This window comes from Acanthochromis polyacanthus, chromosome 13 (genome assembly GCF_021347895.1).
Source record: "Acanthochromis polyacanthus isolate Apoly-LR-REF ecotype Palm Island chromosome 13, KAUST_Apoly_ChrSc, whole genome shotgun sequence".
In the NCBI taxonomy this organism is placed as follows: domain Eukaryota; kingdom Metazoa; phylum Chordata; class Actinopteri; family Pomacentridae; genus Acanthochromis; species Acanthochromis polyacanthus.
In genome coordinates, this window is record NC_067125.1 from 40,129,188 (window position 1) to 40,146,396 (window position 17,209).

Below are 17,209 nucleotides of genomic sequence, written 5' to 3' on the forward strand. Positions count from 1 at the left end.
TTAGGTTAACATGTTTCACAGGTTCATAATTCCTTCTGCGATTTTTCCATTTTATTAATAACCTTTCTATTTCTGTGAAAACAGATTTAATTTTACTGGCTTGGCTAGAAAGCTGCGACGTAGGCACAGTGAGGGGAAGTGTCTCACCGACAGTGAGGGATCGTGGGAAGTGTAGCTGGCCCAGCGTTCATTCTCCAGCTCCTCCATCACCTACAGCATGCACAGAGAGAGTGGCGGGTTTATACACATATTGCAGTCAGGCTCACTCACACCCACGTACTGGAATACACAAACTATAACTCATGCATGAAAAGATATGAAGTCACATCGGCATCAAACACTGCTTCTGCAAAAAACAAGTCGGGCAGAGAGAAATAGAGACTTACACACACAGAGCATATACACGTGTTTTTCCATCATGACACACCTGGTTCATGGCGCTCTTCAGCCACGTATCCACAGCAACCCCCACTTGCCGTAGAAGGTCCAACCGAGCCTCAGCTTTCAACTTTATTGTCTTTGAAGAGAGAGGATTAGAAATGTTAAAAAACACACACCGTCGGCCTACACATTTCTTCTTATATCAGTCTTTAACAGGGCATTAGTTTTGGAGTTTTTTTTCCCATATTATTCTCCAGTGATAGAAAAACATCCCTTCATATCAGTCAAAAAACACTATTTCTTGCTCCAGTGCTGAAACAATACAAACATACTCAATAACGACATAATTAGCTATTAGGAAACATCTCAATATACAGGAAGTACCCAGATGGGATCAGTCTCTCATACATATTGGATTTATATACAAAGGGCTTTTAAAATAATGCATGAAGATAAAACTTAAGTGAACCCATAAATCAGAGCAAACACAAGCAACTGTCTCTAATCATGACATATCATTTGTTGACAGATGAACTGAATTTACATCCCCAAATGCATTAAATCTGAACCACAGTCTCCTAAACAGGAAATCATCAAAACTTGCTGTGCTTTGTTTTAACGAGCTGTGAACACTGCAATGTGCTGTGTTCTTTCCTAATGAGACAATATGATGAGGCTTTAACCGTCAGTAGGGAAACCCCCGAGATTTACATTCAGTCTGTCTCGCCTCCTCATCTCTCTCTTTCATCTCTGATCCTTTCCCTTTTTTCTTGCCGTCTCTCACAGTTTTCATCAATTTCCTCTTTCATTACCTGCCTCTTTCCCTTCTTACCAATGCTGACAGAGCAGATTGATAGCTGATAGCTCCATCCCACAGAGGCATAGAGTCAGACAGAGAGACACTGTCAAGACAGACTCCTTGTCTTTGATCAATAAAGATTTGAGCACCTTAAGTGCCTCTGTCTTTTGTTTTTTGTTTTTCCATTTCGCTAGCAGCACCCAAGAAATACTAAAGTCAAGCACCAGCATTGGCTGTTACTGTTGAACCGTTCATATACCAACCTATAAAGGAGAAATGTTGAAATATTGGCCACTACACTGTCAGCAGTTTCTCCTTAAAAGAATTTGCAGCAATATATCATTAGTTTGAGTCAATATAAGAAGCAGCCAGTGGTGTGAGAACAGATAGCTGGTAGACAGACAGCACAACCTCCAGCAGACAGTTCAGCTGAGTAACAGTAATCAATACAATTCAGACTGACAAAAAGAAAGACAGGAAAACAGATGGAGGGATAGATGGGCAGGGATACTGCAGAAAACAAATTCAGCTGTTTCACTTTATATAATAGTCCATTATTCTGAATTATGAGACCACCTTTTGTACAGAGGCATTTAAGGGTGCAGGTTTAAACATTTAGACTTCAGGTACTCCTAAGATGTAAGTGCTGAAAGCAGGTGATCTCAGAAGATGAGAACACATTACTTGGAAAATGCCATGACATTCTGTGTGTGAGCTCCATCCTAAACAACACACTCAAACACTATAAGATGCTATGTACGATATGTGAGGTGCTGCAATGTCAATATAAGGAAGCACAGTGGGATCACACTGGGTAACTAGAAAAGCACTCAGAGAGTTCAGACCTCCACCAAGGATAGAGAGGAAAACAGGAAACCCATGCAGTAAAGTATCATGAGCTGGAATCAAACCTACACCTCTGACACAGTTCTGTTTATGAATCACCTTCTGAACCAGCTGAGCTATCTGGACACCTTGCTCCAATTTGTTGGACGACATACTAACCTATGATGTTTTTGTCATATTCTGGACCACATACTAAACCATACTAAAAAATTCAAAGTGATCCAGAATCCAGGATCCTTTCCGGATTGCCAACAAAATTAAATCAGCTCTTCCTCTTACCATAGTCTACATCCCCTCAAAATTTCACCTTAATCTGCCCAGGCGTTTTTGAGTTATCTTGCTAACAGACAGACAGACAGATGGACAGACGGACACACAAACGCCAGGTGTCACATAACCTCCTTGGCGGAGGTAATTACTACCAATAATTACAAGACTTCACAATTCAGTCTGTTATCAAAATTATCAAGCATCATTAGCTCAGTCAACTGTGTTTCTGAACACACCGTGTTTTAGTAACAAAAAATTAACTGCAAGTGAAGACAGTTTCACGACTGTTTCAATTCTCTAAAGATAATAACATGTCAGCGCAGGTAAAATGTGTCTACATTACGAGATCCTTCCGATCCATTTTCCAATCCTTATTAGTTTGTTTGTGCTGAAATGTGTCTGAGAGCATGACCTAGTCCCTGTGTTGACGCCACATTTACAGGAGGCAAAACTGTCAGCATGGACAGCCTCTTGAGTCAGATGTTCTCACTTTCCCATCATCTAAGAGCTTTATGGAAAGAGCAAAACAGCAAAGATGTCTATACAGTAATGACTTGATATTAAATTGTAGAATTTTATGACTGTTTTGTGTCTCTTTATTTGCCTTCACTATACCAACAGCTGAACAGGGATGGAAAAGGAGGTGACAGAGAGCAGGACATGCAGTAAAGCTCCCAGGTTACAACTGGAACCAGGACACTGCAAAAAGAAGGAAAAAAAAGAGGACACTGCAATAAGGACACAGCCTTATGACATAGAGGGATGTTCACAGATGTTCAGGTTTTTTTAGAATAATATGACAAAGAAAATGAACCATATATATAGATTATACTGTAGCTACAATAAAGTAAAGTCTCATTATATTATTAATAATAATACATTTTATTAGCAATGCACTTATCAATTTTCATTTTGTTACATTAAAGGTACAAAAGAAGCAGGTGAAATAAAAATGAAAAATAAAAATTTCAGGGACACGTTTAATTAAAAATTGTTAAAAAGAAAGGTTTTTACGCCTTTAAAAAAAAAAAAAACATTCACTGTCTGTGGAGCTTCACTTTTAGCACCAGTCATGGAGTTTTGATGTAAGAAAATATTTCATGATTTCTGATTTGGAAAAATTTTAAGTAATTCTGAAAGAATCCTAATTTTCATTCACTCATGATATATTTGTATATAGATGGGTATGGGAAATGCAGTGTAGAGACTGTGTAACTCTGACACTTCAGAAAGAAAGAATAAAGCTGCTTTTTGGCATCACAGATTCTCATTCGTCATAATGCAATATTTTGTCTTGATTTTTGACCTTGGAAGCATGTTGTTTGATTAAAAAGCCCCAGCAGAGCAGTAAGGGAAGCCTGGGGCAGAGGGTCCTAACATACAATTTATTTAAGAACATATAACCCGTTTATTTTTATGTTAAGAAACTTACCACCTGTCTGTTCTCAAAGCATGCATCACTCGTATCATGCTGTGAAATTTTGTTACGGTAATAACCGTTTCACAGAAAGACACGATTTCATGCTTTAGAGTTTTTTATGAAGCATTCGAGCTGAGGCTATAAAATCAGACCAGCACCCGTAGAACAGAGATACAGGACTACACTTTCTATCAGTATTAATGGACTCCAATAATAGTCAGAAAAATTATTTTTCTAAAGAGTGAGGTGTGTTGAAGGCTCTATTGAACCCCGAAAAATAGACTGAAAGCTAAAAAAAATCTACAGTTTTATTTCTTTTGAGTCTTACATTTTTCTTCTTAGAATTTTTCTTGCTTAATCTGAGTCTTGTGCGATAAAGGTAGAAAAAAAGCCTACTTAACTCTTCCCGTAATACTATGAACACTACCTAATTCAAACTACTCGTGTGTCTACATCTGTCCATAAATGCAACATGATCTATGACTCTAACATATTTTTACAACAAGTCTGTAAGCTGCTGAAATGTGTCTATGATTCAATTTTATGCTTCTAGCATCATATTTTCTGTATATAATATCAAAAAACAAACACATTTCTCAAATAAACTTAAAACTTGTATCATTCTTACTGGGCATGCCTGCAGTGTGACATGCAGATAATGATAGTCACATTTTTAGCACCAACACTGCATTAACTCTAAACATTGATTTCTAAACTCAATTGTCCGTCACAGCGCATTAAGATGTTGCCATCAGCAAACTAAGCAATTTATGAAAAATCTGCAAACGACGACAGGTAGCCAGGCAAACTGTACTGTCAGTCTTTCTTCCTGGCTGATCACAGACAGTTTTTGCTTAAGCTAGGATTTCAGATATTCTCCTTCCTTGTGACACCAAAGCACTATTATCTGATTCAGCAAAACAGAAATACCTAAGAAATATGTTGTAATCCACAAACTGACATTTATTGTACATAGGATGCCTTCCTCACTACTGAGTCGCATCCTAAATATAAGCTTTGCTGGAAAAGACTTGATGGCCTGAAGATGGGAATTCATGAAACAGAGAAGACTATCCAGATAACACTGTAATCACACCTACATCATGTCTTTTGTCCTGCTTTCACTCCCTTTAGAATTCTGTGATAAGAGCTCTGTGATGAAGCCATTTGTATTAAATGAGCTCATGAAATATTCATCGTCTTAGTCAAGGTAATGCTGGCCTAGAAGAGAAAAGAATAGCAGACAGTGTGAGTAAGAGACTGAAACAGAGAGGAAGAAAGAAAGGGTGTGGTAGGAAGAAGGTTTGTGTTTTGTGATGAAAAGCCACCAATTATCTTGTACAAAGTGAGATCACAAGTTACTGATAGCTGCTGAATTACTCTTACTTTTTATAGTACAATGAAAAAGCTTCGCTAAGTAAAAAGAAGGCGATCAAACCTTGAACAAATCTGACAGCAGAGGGTGCCAAATTTGCCTGATAAGAAAGGTAGCGTGGCAGCAAAAAGGCAGCGTTAGAGAATGAGCGATGCACAGTGAGGCTGAAAAAACCCAGAAGCACAAATATAGAGACTTTTGAGAGGGAGCAGACAGAATCGAGTACAGGAGGATAGGAGGGGATGATGCAGTGGTCTCATTCAGTGTGTGGCGGGCTGAATCTGAGGATCAATACATAAATGATAGATATCTCTGCAAGAGGGAAGGCTGAAAGGTGTAGAAGGAAAGGAGGGAGAGAGAAGACAAGATGAGGAAGAGGCAGGAGAGGGTGGGAAAGACACAAGAGTGGGAAAAAACATAGAAGAGCCAGAAGTCTAAGAAAAATCCTATGAGATGAAATGGTTTAAAAACTAAACTATTGGATCTAATATCTAAATTTTCAAATGTTGCAAAAACAGTATGATCATGCTGTAATTCATTAAAAATGCCTTTAAGCCTCCACCGCTGAGTACAGGGGTGTGTTGGGCTTATTGGGCTTTGTGGATATAGATTTTTGTTGTGAATAACTTTAATGAATCGTCATCTCCGTCGATGTGAAAGGTTTGTTGGTGCGTGTTTGTTAAATGTACGCTGCTACATGAGCTGTGCTGATGAGCGGACTGAGAGCCAACTGCCACTGTTTGCACTCAAATATTCAAAGCGATTAGTCACACAGACCACAGACTGGGCAGCAGGTAGCAGCATCGCTTCAACAGAGGGCTTATTTGCAATGCTAATGCTGCATTGATGCTACAGCAGGAAAGTGAGTTTACAAAGATATGCAATATTTAGTATTTCTGCATCAGTGTGTGCTACAAAGAAATCATTAGCGGATCACTGCAGAACACAGTGAAACAATGAACAGAAGGTTTCCCAAATGGGTCTATAATGCAAAGAAAGAACACATATTTATAGCTTGTTGGTTACAGCATTGCTATAATATCACATCACCATTAAACTACAAATCTACTGAATGAATGCTGGAGAGGAATCATCTATCCATCTGTTCTCTATATCCTCGTATCCTGTGCATGGTAGCAGAGGCTGGAGCTTTGCCTGGACAGGCTCGATCCTGGAGAGGAAGAGCTGACACACCACATTCACACACGTTTTAGTGTTTTCGGTTCACCTGACCTTGCATGTCTTCAGATTGTGAGAAGAAAACAAAGGCGCCAGAGGAAGCCCACATGAAACTTCACACATCAAGGCTTTGAGTTAAAACACAGATGACGAGACAACAGGAAAATATTGACAGAGTTACAGACCTCAGCTTTGCGCATGCTTTCTTTGGTGTCTTCTATCTTCAGCTCCAGATCTAGTCTGCCCTGCTCTGTGGGAGGCAGGCCGTGGCTCTCACACTCCTCCAGAGACTGAAGACGACACACAAACACACAATTTGATTAGAAATAGAGTGCTTAAACATGTGCTCGATTCCAATTCCCATATTGCTTTTGTGAAATGGGTGAGTGTCTGTGTCCCTTACTCTCTTGCAGTGAATGATATTCTTGTGCTCTCTGGCCACTCTTGTTGCCCATTTCCTGGCCTCTTTGTTCAAACTGTGCTCCTCCGTCGTCCCCGACTCCGACTCCAGCTGACGACTCTAATATAGACAAGCATACGCACACATGCAGACAGGCATGGGTAAACACACAGCTGCAGACACGCAAACACACGCAAGCACAGCGTCACAGCTAACAGCTCAAGGTGTGTGATGTACTATACAGAGGCTGTTAATTAAGCTAAAGAAAGTGTGAGAGAGACTGTTTCCTTCTCACGTAATTAATGCGGCGTGTGTCGCAAAGATCTATTGTTATCCTCTCCAAACAAAACGGCTGCAATTAAAACCACATGTGCAAGACCATGAGTGTGTGAGAATGTGTGCGTGAGTGTTTTTGTGCATACAACCAAGTGAGAGAACAGGAGGTGCGTGGCCACAGCCCCTCGTACGCAACTTTTTCTTTTTCTTTTTAATATATAAAAAATAAAACATGTGAGCCTGACACAGAATCTAAATGGCATTCCAATAGAACATTCAGCATCAATTACAGCCATGTGGTAGTTTTTCTTCACAGACTTGGGTATTAAATCTGACTCAGAGTTCAACCACTTACCAATGACAGAATCAGCACAGATCATATTTCAAACCTTATTTCCTAAAAGCCTTGAAAACACATTTTTGAGTCCGCTTCTTTCTTTCTCTAACTGAATTCCCCTTTAAATGGCCATGCTTTTTGCCAAAGTTAAAGTATTTGTGCTTATTTTGCAGGGGAGATTTCTTTTTCTTTTCTCTGCATTTTTCTTGCTGGTTTGAAGTGGGCAGGGATTAGTTGGGTCATACCATCTATTTCTATCCATTAGCAACCATTTAGTAACATTTGAATGAAAATCCGATGACGGTTTGGGGGTTGTTTGGTCACTGTCAATCAGATTCTGTTTAAACCGCAAATTTTAATTAATGATGTTTTGATGAGTTTGATTGCTGCTTCTTTAGTCAATTATTAATAATTTTACAAAAAAAACTTACAAATTTATCCCTGTATTCAGACAGAAAACTGGACATTTAAAATATAGATGGTTGTGTACATTTTGGATTCAGATTTGAAGGCAGGCTTGATAAAAGTGGAAAAATGCCCTTTCTATCCTTTATTTTTATCGATATGTTCTTTACTTGATAACAAATTTGAGTCAGAAATTATGTTTTTATTGCATTCTGCTGGGGTAGGGAAACTAAAAGGATATTTCTAGTAATCTTGTAACTTCCCTTTCTTCAGTTTTTAGCTCAGCTTAAGTTAGTTGTATTTCTATTGCCTAGTATAGCAAATATCCTTCAAGAGGCTCTGCAATGTGCCGGTCATACAACACTCTTAGTCCTTTAACAAATAAGTGTGCTTACTGAGCATTATTCATAACATCCATACAGTACTTTCTGTAAATTCTGTGGCATGAATAAGTAGCCTATGAAAAAAATGAAATGACACATCCAACAAAAATAAACTGAACTTAGGATTGCAGAGACATTCAGTGTGTTCACAGATCTGATAGACTGGGGTTCCCATAATCTGATAATAAATGTATGCTAGCCAAATTAAGCGACACAATAATATAAAAGCACATCACATCTATTAATTATGTGCTGACGCAGCAACAATAGTGCATAAATCTAGCTAAGTATAGGTGTGAAACGAAGAGTATTACACTGGAGATTTACAGTTTAATTACATTTAGGCACCGGAGAATCGCAGGGAGTTAAGAGATGGAGGCAGAAAGCTAGATTAGAACAATGGCTGTAAAATGACGTCAAGGAAAGAGCTCAGCTAATTTCTGTTTTGAGAATTTGCTAAAATTATTGACATCATTTTTAGGTGTTCTACCAGCATATATACATACACACACATATATATATATATATATATATATAAAAATATGTCAGGGTAGAGACTGCAATTTGGTAGAATTGGAGTTTCTACCACTAGAGTTTGCAATTGTAATCTCTACCAGTAGAGATGGAACTTTAAATCTGACCCCTGACCCTAACCTTAAAAGTCTAACCTTAGCCCTGACAAATCTCTACTGGTGTATGTATATATATATATATATATATATATATATATATATATATATATATATATATATATGATGCAGTGAAAATGTGAAAAGTCCACTGTCAAATATGGATTTATCAAATCAGGATTATAAAACTATTTAGCAAATTCTTTAAATGTGGCAACAGGAAAACCCATAGCTGGTCAGCCTGTCCGGTAAGAGAAATGTGAAGTACAGCACAGTGAACTCAGAACTGTGCAATCATAGTGTACTTCAATAACAACCTCAACTGCCATAATAGCAGTCATTTTGAGGACTGTATAGAACAACTGTGTCATTTTAAAACCACAGGGATCAAGTAAAAGTGAAGTTGTGTGTGTGGATAGGACTTATGGCATCCTGATTCTGGTGCTGGTTTGAGTTTAAAAGTCTCCTATCAGACTATTAGATCATGCAGCTGTAATCTTGTATGTCATCCCTTCAACCTCAACACTTCATCTTTCCATTATATTACTGTCAGACCAAAATACCAAAAAGGTCTAAACCTAGCAACGGTTTTACTGAAGTAAGAAGCAACTGTCTGTTCTCATGCAGGTTTGCATCAATTCACACAAGTCACAGGCTCCCATTGTTTTCTAAAAAAGGATCTCTCTCCACAGCTTGCAGAGACATACCGCTGTCTTCACTAATATAATACATCACGTTGAACAGCACCTGTATCACACTTTAGTCAAGGCAGCAGTATTTCTATGTAAGCTGTTTTAATGGATTCCTAAAAGCAGTGGGAGTCTAAGACTCCAGGGTGTCTGCACAACCTGCATTAGAGCAGACAGCAGTCCCTTTACGTGGCTATGATTAGACTTTTTGTGTATTAATGGCAAAAAGACAAAAGGAGTTAGCATCAGCAGTGAAGAGGAAAAATATGTGTACAGGTAAAGAGCTGCTTATAATGCAGAAAAGACTGTCTATATTCAAAATCAATTATGTTTTAGTCTTCTTTGCAGTATTATTGAACAGTCAGTACTATACTGCCAACATTCTCCAGTTAACAGAGTTCAGCTGGCAGATGTAGACATTTTAATTAGAACAACTATTTGGACAGACTTTCCTACCATTTACTAACACTTTTACTAATTCACATTCAGCCTGTAGCTCGATTTTAATTCAGTAATGGTGAACATAGAAACTAATAAAGAAAATATACACAGACAAAAAAATACAAAACAACAGAGGCGGTCATTACGTCTCCCATTACCATATTTTGAAACAAGAACACACTGAATGTGCAAATAAAAGTCACACACAACAAAAAAATGTACTCATTTATCAAAGGGAGGGTGATGATAGCATGGTGATATTTCAACAGATGACATAACAGCAACTAGGTTACGGCTTCTGATGAATCATCTGGTGTTGGGACTGCATTGCTCACCAACACATGTGACAGCATTACAGTGATGAGAAGTACAGCCATAACAGCGGTATTCAGTAATCCAGCAAATGTAGCTTTGTTTCAGTACCGTGGAGCAACTAGACAAGGCAGAACAAAAAAGCTTTTATAGTAACATTACTGCAGGCAGAGAATTAGCTTAAATAGAGACTATGTACTCTCTAGTATTATTGGCTTATACACAACCAGTCAAACGTTTGGACACACCTCATTTAATGTTTTCTTTATTTCAAGACTATTTACATTGCAGATTCTAACTGAAGACATCAAAACTAAGAATGTACACACCAAATTATGTAGTACACAAGAAGTGGAAATAAGTCAAAACATGTTTTATATTTTAGATTCTTCAAAATAGCCACTCTTTGCTTTGTTACTACTTTGCACACTCTTGGTTTTCTCTCCATGAGCTTCATGAGGTAGAACCTGGAATGGTTTTCCAACAGTTTTGAAGGAGTTCCCAGAGATGCTGAGCACCTCTTTGGCCCTTTTGTCTTCACTCTGCAGTCCATCTTATCCCAAACCGTCTGGATTGGGTTTAGGTCAGATAACTGTGGAGGCCAGGTCATCTTCTTGGTCAAATAGTCCTTACATGTCCTGGAGGTGTGTTTGGGCTCATTCTGTTTAAAAAGTAAATGATGGTCCAACTAAACACAAACCAAATGGGATGACGTTGCAGGATGCTGTGGTAGCCATGCTGGTTCAGTGTGTCTTCAATTTTAAATAAATCCCAACAGTGTCACCAGCAAAGCACCCCCACACCCTCACATCTCCTCCTCCATGCTTCATGGTGGGAACCATGCATGTAGAGACCATCCGTTCACCTTTTCTGTGTCACACAAACACACGGCGGGTGTTTCTTGGCCCAAACATCTCTTCTGCTTGTTGCTTTTCCTTAGCAGTGGTTTCTTAGGAGCTATTTGACCATAAAGGCCTGATTGGTCAGTCTCCTCTGAACAGTTTATGTAGAGATGTGTCTGCTACTAGAACTCTGTGTGGCATTTATCTGGGCTCTAATCTGAGGTGCTGTTAACTTGTGATTTCTGAGACCGGTGACTCGGATGAACTTATCCTCAGCAGCAGAGGTGAATCTTGGTCTTCCTTTCCTGGAGCGGTCCCTGAGTGTCAGTTTCGTCATAGCGCCATTTTTGCGACTGCACTTGGAGATACATTCAAAGTTTTGCAATTTTAAAGACTGACCTTCAGCTCTTAAAGTAATGATGACAGTTATTTCTCTTTACTTAGCTGATAGGTTCTTGTCATAATATGGATTCTAAGAGTTGTCAAATAGGGTTGTAAACTGTGTACCGACCTGAGTTCTACACAACACAACTCATGGTCCCAACCCCCATTAAGAAGGCAAGAAATTCTACAAATTGACCTTGACAAGGCACACCTGTGAAGTGAAAACCTACTCCAGGTGACTACCTTATTAAGCTCATTGAGAGAAGGCCGGGGTTTGCAAAGCTTCCATGTATCTTGCTTCATAGTTTTGATGTCTACCGTATGTATCTACAATGTAGAAAGTAGTAAAAATAAAGAAAAAACACTGAATGAGAAAGTGTCCAAATTTTTCACTGGTAGTGTTTGTCTCACAGTTTGCAACCACGGGACTAAAGGCAGGTAAATAGGGTAGGCAGGAAAAGTCATAAAAGTAAGAGAAATATAGACTTTTTATTCAGTAATGCAAAGCGATTGCTGTTCTGTTGTTGCATATAAGGAGAAGCTTCACTCCAAGTAAACCTGTAGTTCAGAACCTCCCACACATTTGTCATGCTTGTTCTAATTTTAAAGACTAGTAATGCTCATAAGGTTGTACAGTAAGTGTAACTGTAGGCACAGCTGTGTGGTGATGCTGCAGCATTCAACAGTCAGTCATGTTATTGTGACAAATGGACATGAAAGTACTCACACTTAAGTTTCTTACTATGACTTCCACTAAAATTCTGTAGAAGTGGAAAATGTATCCTGAAAGAAAGTTGCACTCAATGTGCCTATGGGTGTGACAACAGTAATCCTAAAGCTACAATCTGGAGAGTCATGACTAAAACAAATGATTTGTAGAGCACAATGATGTGCCAACAGCAATTAATACGTTGATATTCTTGCTCAGCAACATAAAAAAAACTGGGCTGTATCAGTACGAGTAAAAAGTATGAGTCTACTTTTCATCTTTCTTCTGGTGACTTTACGCACTAATATTTTTCATGCTGGTGTTCACTGTCCCCTGTATGAAAGCACTGTGCCAAAATAGGCTAGACGAGCTGTAATGGCTCCTCCACTTTCTGTGTAAGCAGAGGGATCGACCTTCACTGCTTGCCAGGATAGTTGGGATTTAATGGTAATTCCAGCAGACTGTCTATCAGTCAGTTATAGAATTTGAAGAAAGCAGGGCCTATCATCACACTAAGGTCTATTTAATGTCACAACATTGTTTTCTAAAGTCATTGACCTGGCAACGACCTTCTTCTCTTTGTGGACCTATAAGGCATGCTTGGATAAAAATGTCTATAGCTGGGTTTCCATTACAGTTTTTCGCAAAATAAAAGCAATACTTCTAAAATTTCGACACAGTATATTTGCGCTTTGAACGTGTTTCCATTGAAGGTTGTTCTGGGCAGAAGCATCGTAACTCTCGTAAAATATCATCCCGTGAGATTTCACTGCAGGAAGATGAACGAACCCTTTCTCCCTCATTTCTGTTTCTATCTCCTTCTAACACTCTGCATTCCTCTGCTGTTGGCTGTCTAGTATGGCAGTGATGTTTTTCTCAAGAATAATGGCAAGAAAAGTCTCTGTCTCCTCTTCTGTCCACACGTACCGCGCCATGTTTACTCTGAGAGAACTGGTCATGTGACCAGGTACGTCACGTCAGGTGACGTATAATTGCGGAAAAAGTGTTTCCATTGCGCTTTTGCGATATTTTTCAATATGGAAACGTCTGAAAAACCACCTCATGAGAGCGTAAAAACTTTTTAGCGATATTTTAGTCCTTTTTCAAAATTCAGGTGTTTCCATTACCAGTTTTTTATTGCACTGTTTACATTTTGTGCATATCTAAGGGTAATGGAAACGCAGCTTATGTCAAGTATCCCAAGTTTCATTATCGCAGGCAGTGGTTCTGTAGTGCAGACAAACAATGTCAGGAAAATGCTTAACACAAATAACCGTAGGTTTTTTCATCTGCTTTTAATGTAACAGGTCATCTATTCATCTCAGTTTGACTGTGACCATGAAACCATAAGCATCCTGAAATAAACCAGATGAAAACAATCAGACCGCAGTATGGCTACCACTAGTGGGAAAAGTTGTTTTTGTGGGTCAAAACCAGAAACAAAATTCTATGTTCAACCATTCAGTTGCTTTGTAGTGCGAATGTAAACATATAGTGATTCACAAGTATGCAAAAAACATCAATCACAGCCTCAGTGGTCAGGGTGCATTATTAAGATATCCAGCTAAACTTTGTTTGGTACAAAGAGCTCCCTACAGTACATGTTCAAGACAAAGTTACCAGGACATATAGAGATATTAGGATATGAATGGATTAGATGAGCCATGGTTTGTGTCAGGAGTGAAAATGGGAATGCTAACAACGGTTAAGACTACCTGTGCCAGGGTCATTCTCATGGCACTGACGGGCGACGGCTCAATGTCCACCAACTGCTGCACCGAGCTCAGAGTCTGGCACACACACACACAGACATCCACAGATCCACACACCCGAGAGCAGCAGTGCAAGCACACGGACACACAAACACAAGGAAGGGTTAATGGAAAAAAGTTTAGGGACAAGTGTTAGCAAAGGTTGTAGAGGAACAGGAGGACACAAGGAAGGAATAGAACATTGTTACTCAGAAAAATGTTAGAATACCAGAAAAAGGAAAAAAGATCATTGAAGGAAGGAGAAACTGGCAGAACACAGCAAGAGAGAGAAGCTGAGAAACAAGAGAGCACGATATGACTCACACACAGGAGAAGAGGATAGCTACTCTGTAGAGGGATTAGAAGCTGTGTCCAGTGAGAGATATTTCTTTTTTAGCCAGCAATACTTAGAAAGTCGCCGGAGAGGGGAGACAACATGATTCCTGCTGCTCCATTAAGATCACACAGACAATCAGTGTTTGACAATCTTAAATCATTTCTAACATTCAGAAATCAATTGAATTTAAAAGATTTTTAGATGAGCTCATGTGAAAAATAAAAATAATCCAGAACTAGAAAGATAAGCTCCCAATGGACACAGCATTTGGCGTTGACACTTAAAATTAGAACACAGAGTTGATTTATGCTCTTTCTATCCGACTGTCAAAGACACTAGTTAACTGGACAAGTCCATCTTGGATTGTGAACATAAAAGAAACCTCCAAAGGCTGAAAACAAAAGACCCAAAGATCTCTCCAGGGAGTAAGAATGATCAGAGCTTTGGCTGTCTGATTTTCAGCTCAGCAAGCCTCTCAGCCCAAGATGTATTAATGCCATTCAGTAAAACCATAAGAATAAAGGTAAATTAATTCTGCTTCAGTGATTCAACTGACTGAGATGAGCTTGAGCATGAGACTTAAGCCACGGGTGTAAAGCACAATACTGGAAGGGACAGAAAAAGTAGGATGAGGGAGAAGCCCACGTGGCAACAAGAGGCTGACTGCTATTTGTACGGGGGAGTGTGTGTGTGCGTCCGTGTTTGAAACAGGAAGAGGGAGCTACAGGAGCTGTTACTGTTCGAACAGGTTCATATACAAACAATCCAACCACTATAAGCACATCGCAGCATGTGTGTGAACATTAATACGGTCGGTGTGTGTGCAGCTATGCGAGTCTCACCGTGTCACATTCGCTGGGCTGGAACTGGAAGTCGTGTGCTTTGTGAAACACGGGATTCTCTTGCATGAACAACTGCTGGTTAAACTCTTGTATTATCTGGGAGAAAGACAGTGGGAGAGAGTTAATCCTGTACATTTGCATGCATGTTTGCAGCTGCAAAAGCTCATCAATATCTGAATCCACTGTAACCTCAGTGAGTCCATGCTGACCCAGCTTCTGTTCCCAGTGAAGCAGGAAACCACGAACTTTTTCACTGCCGCATTTCAGGCCTATATTGGGTGAGTACTTAACATTCATATATATATTTTAAGTATCACATTTATGGCATTCATTTTCGGGTTAGAGGTCTGCAGAGATGTCAATAAATGTATCCGTTAAACAAAAAACGGATCCCCACCTCTTCAATTAGAGGCCTGACACAACTGGTAGCTGTCACCTGTGTTAGTGGATGTGGCTGTAAAGTACTTTCAGATCGAACCGGTTGCGTTGTAATTTATTTAGTTTTTTCTGGGGATGCTGCAGCGTCTGTTGCTGGCTTCACAAATTACTTGCTGCTATCACCTGAACTTTGCTGCTGTCTGTCTAAGTAACTATGAAATACTTGATGGGCTATTAGTGGATGCTACATCAAAACTGCTTGAAACCTATGACTGATACACATTTAGATTGTTTTGTTTTTAATGGAAGAATTTCACACACAGCTAGAAAATACAGGCTCACAGCTTCATTTTGATGAAGAGACTGCAGAGGTGTTTTTTAAAAAAAAAATCCACCTGCCACACCAGGCTTTGGTTTCTATGAACCTCCTCATCAATTCCAGAGTTTTACTGAGTGACAGCTGCAAACGGTAAGCACTCAGCCCAGTCCTGCTATGTGCTGGGGGCAACAACCGAATATAGACAGCCCTTTTTAATGTGCAGTGAATGACATGACTGAGGAAACAGAATGTCGCAAACAGAAAAACGAGCTTTTTCTTGGTTACTTTCACAATGGTATAAATGATTTGAAGAAATATGATTGATGCACATGCACATCAATCAGTCAACTTTTCTTTTTAGCAAACAACTTACTTCCCTTGTTTGAGTGAAAGAGCTTGCACATTTTACCACATTTGCATAGCCAAGCTTCCAAAGACAAAAAGGAAAAACTAAAGCCAGTAAAACTGTAGCAAGGAATGAAACCAGTTAGATACTGTAACACAACTGATCAGTTGCAAGAGATGGCATATTGAGAATTCTGCTAGCCAGGGCATGCTGTGTTGATGAAAACCAATCACAGTGTGTCGTTTTGGTTGCAGATCCATTATTTTGCCACCGAGTTCCAATTCTTTAGGGAGTAGGGAGAAACATTTCCTGAGACATACTGATACAGCAAACTAAGACAACAGGAAGCTCTAAAACATATGACAAAAAAAGGTCATATGTTGTCATTTTGTTTCTCACGCTCTGTTTAAATTTATCATCTACGGATCTTAGTTTCCTTAGAAATATCAAGTTCCAGTTCCACAAAAGTCATGTAAGAAAACAAACAAAGTGTCAAGTTATACCATTCATTTCAGAAACAGAGATAGCTTCTGCAAAATACACTGAGCGGGTTACACAATCAGAACTGTGTTTTGAGATCAAAAAATATTTTTTCTACAAGAACCAACTTACAAATGAGCACAATGTATCTGTATCCCTCACTACATCTGACTCACCCTTGTGGATTTGTCCAAAAGGAACTGGAAAGTGTTGTGTGTAGCTTGTGAGGCCTCCAGCTCGGTACGACACAGAGATACCAGGTAGTCTTTCACATGCTCATAGATTCTACCATCCAAGGCCTAGAGGACAGAGAGAGAAGGACCAGAGGTTACGTCAAGAAAGGATTAATTCAGAGTAATTCCATAATCCGTAATAATAAAGTACAGAGTACAATGGAATTAGGGGGAGACAGATAGGAACGAAAAGAAGGGTCAAAGAGTAGGTGAATGATGCCAGTCAATGCAAAACCTTTAGCAATATACTGCTTTTCTACATTCATTCAAATGTGATGGGCTGTTTAATGTTCACAGTCACAAAGCTGTGCACAACAATGTTTTGTGTCTCATCATGAATCTTCCAGCGTTCATTTAATCTCTGCTATTTTGGAACCGGGAGCCTGACCATAACAATGCTTGCATGCTTTGTTTCGGAGCCTGGAGGAAGACCTCACCTTCTGGGA

General features: G+C 39.3%; 1 protein-coding gene across 2 annotated transcripts in view; it reads right to left on the bottom strand.

Annotated features, from left to right (window-relative positions):
* Positions 1 to 17,209, bottom strand: part of LOC110959454 (F-BAR and double SH3 domains protein 2) — a 77,663-nt gene that overhangs the window by 17,758 nt on the left and 42,696 nt on the right. The window contains exons 9-15 of one of the 2 annotated variants that reach the window (XM_022206331.2): positions 16,707 to 16,829; positions 15,008 to 15,103; positions 13,793 to 13,867; positions 6,674 to 6,790; positions 6,456 to 6,560; positions 428 to 517; positions 148 to 210 (exon numbers count right to left, since the gene is read on the bottom strand). In XM_022206331.2, the coding sequence (XP_022062023.1) occupies positions 148 to 210; positions 428 to 517; positions 6,456 to 6,560; positions 6,674 to 6,790; positions 13,793 to 13,867; positions 15,008 to 15,103; positions 16,707 to 16,829 (669 nt within the window). The remainder of the gene's footprint in view (positions 1 to 147; positions 211 to 427; positions 518 to 6,455; positions 6,561 to 6,673; positions 6,791 to 13,792; positions 13,868 to 15,007; positions 15,104 to 16,706; positions 16,830 to 17,209) is intronic. The other variant, XM_022206338.2, reaches the window with a different exon arrangement.